At 46.0% G+C, this 2,484-nt stretch overlaps 1 protein-coding gene across 1 annotated transcript; it reads right to left on the bottom strand.

Annotated features, from left to right (window-relative positions):
- Window positions 1-1,253: 1,253 nt before the first annotated feature.
- LOC119436374 (uncharacterized) lies at window positions 1,254-2,224 on the bottom strand. Its single transcript, XM_037703202.1, has 2 exons — window positions 1,945-2,224; window positions 1,254-1,822 (listed from the first exon to the last, which is right to left on the bottom strand). The coding sequence occupies exons 1-2, from the start codon at window positions 2,222-2,224 to the stop codon at window positions 1,254-1,256; spliced, it is 849 nt and encodes a 282-aa protein (XP_037559130.1).
- Between the last annotated feature and the right edge of the window lie 260 nt (window positions 2,225-2,484).

Here is a 2,484-nt window from a genome sequence, read left to right as displayed (position 1 = left end):
CCCCTCCCACGGCCTTTCGTGCGTCAGAAGAAGGCGCGTTTGCTCTACATATATGGTGATTGTAAAGGAGGAAAGAGACGCCTACTTCTGCAGCCCTTAAGGGAGCACGGCACAGAACGCGCGTTTGTTCTCCGCCGTGCGTTCACTCCCCCTGAAAGCGCGCGTCCCTCTCGCCCTTTCACTCGCACATACAGCGTTCGGCGGCGCGCGGCGACGATTTCATCTCCATTGACGTCATACGGAACCTCACGGCGACGGCGACGGCGACGCCGACGGCAGAAATCTGCTTTGGAGTGTCCATATAATTGCTATCGCAATAAAAGGGGTTGAACCAAGGGGACTGTGGCTTGCAAACGACTGTTCTCTGCGGCACGAAGCGTTCGATATGTGCCAACAATTTATTTTTGAAAATGCACCAGTTTTCTTCAACACAACGCTGATCGCAATTAGCGATGTAAGAAGCTGAGAAAGTTTCCATTTCAGCGGTAATGGAAGCCAAGTCGGTTTTGCTGTAATCGCGGATTACCTCCGCAGTTTTTTTTTTTTAGCAGTATCCCGTGCGTTGATATGAAAAGTGAGTGCAAGGTGATCACTTAAGCTTTTTAAATAATGAATTGGGGAAACTACATCAGGGTTCGTAGTGAGAATCCGATCTAGAATGTTAGATGAAGAGGCAGACACGCGTGAAGGTTTCAGTACAAGCTGAGTGAAGTGGAAGTCCAAACAAGTGTTCAAGAACTGGGTACTCTGCGAAGACTGGGACTTTGCCGTGTCGTTATGCCAAATGATATCGGGAAAGTTGAAGTCCCCGAGAAGAAAAAGCGGTGAGTTAGGGTATCTGAAATTAATTTGTTTAACGAGTCATGAAGGTCATCGCAAAATGATGTCGAAGCAGTTGGAGGGCGGTAGCATGTGCAAAAAATAATATCTCTGTTGTCGAGTACAACGCGCACACAAACAAGTTCTAGCGGTGTTTCTATGGAAACGGAGTTAGAATTGAGCGTTTCAGTAACTGCAATCAAGACACCTCCACCTGTTCGCACACCACGATCGCAGCGATAACATGAATACAGTTTCTCACAATCAAAAATTTCGCCAGTCTTTATCTTAGCAGAGAGCCATGTTTCGATGAGACATACGATGTCAGCAGCGCATGAATCAATCAGTGAGGACATTGCTGCACGTTTATTTAGTAAGCTTCGCATGTTAGTGAAAAAAACTGATATGCTGTTATTCCATTGCGCATGTGCTAGTTATGTTGTAATAATACCTTCGATAGTTTGACGCGACCGAACTGAAAAGCGTGCTGCACGTGGCATGTCGATTTCGCATACATTGTCAGTGGTAGAACAGTAAACGTAACATTTCTTGTTCAAAAATAGCTTGTTTAGCCGCAATGAGTATGGTTGGCCTGATGCCTTAGCAAATTCTAGTAACTTTTTTCTAGAGTGGCGCGTTGCTCGGCAAAAATCTCCGCCCACAGATACCCCGGTGGATTTCAGATTAGATTTTAGTGCCAGAATTTTATCCTTTAGTTTTGAGCAAGAAAATTTCATGATAATCGGGCGAGTCTTATTAGCAGTGTACGAGCCAAGTCGGTGGGCTCTACATACCATATTCTCGGGGACCTGAAACTGAAGATGATGAGATAAAAGTTCACATACCAATTTTTCGGACTGCGCGCATGTTTCTGACGGATTGTCAGAAATACCATAAAATATTAAGTTATCACGGCGGGAGCGGTCTTCTAGATCATCGAGACGCGTCAGCAGAGAGGCATTTTCCTTTTTAACGGCTTCAGCTACAGCTGCAGGTATGTCAGCTGAAGACGGGTTGAGATCAAGTGATTCAGCAAGCGATTCAAATGTCGTTAATCTAGTACTTAAATCGGACACTTGATTAGTTAATTCAGCTTGTTTTTTTCTTTTAATTCGGCGAGGCCACTCATTACCTCTATGTGTCGTGAATCTATTTTTTCTGAAAGGGCAGAAATGGCTGCAAAAAGTTCTTTGTACTGCTTGTCAGTTTCGGGTCCCGGATTAAGTTCAACGTCACCACATAGGATGAGTAGCTTTGCAACAAACACACATTCACACAGTGAGGCAAAAAATACACTTGGGCACGGGAAAAGCAGCAGACAGGCATTACTCGTACGTTTATAATAAAGAGACGGAGCTTCACAAACTTGCATGTGGAAGCAAAAAGGGTTTAGCGGTGACTGCATGGTTGCCGCTTTCCCGTGCTCACTGAAAGAGGCCGGAAGAAGGCAGCTGCTTAAGCAGAGCCAGAAGGAAGATGTCGCTCCTGGCGGCTGTGATTCCGTGTGCAAAGGTGTGAAGATGGCGCCCTTGATTACTAGCTGGCACCAAAGATCTAGACTTGCGTCAGATAGCAGGACTGGCAGTGGTGTAGGTTAGTCAGGAAGGACCAGCACTGGCGAAACCGCACATGCCCAGGTCGACGGATACAGCTATGCTCCAAGAA

This window comes from Dermacentor silvarum, chromosome 1, assembly GCF_013339745.2.
Source record: "Dermacentor silvarum isolate Dsil-2018 chromosome 1, BIME_Dsil_1.4, whole genome shotgun sequence".
Classification (NCBI taxonomy): domain Eukaryota; kingdom Metazoa; phylum Arthropoda; class Arachnida; order Ixodida; family Ixodidae; genus Dermacentor; species Dermacentor silvarum.
Note: the sequence above shows the minus strand (reverse complement) of the source record. Positions and strands in the feature narration are given on the sequence as shown.

Bases quoted from the DNA above. Each gene is read 5' to 3' on its own strand.
- LOC119436374 (XM_037703202.1), bottom strand. From the start codon at position 2,224: ATGCAGTCACCGCTAAACCCTTTTTGCTTCCACATGCAAGTTTGTGAA. The intron at 1,823-1,944 runs GTGGCCTCGCCG...ACCCGTCTTCAG, and splicing joins ACGACACATAGAGGTAATGA to CTGACATACCTGCAGCTGTA.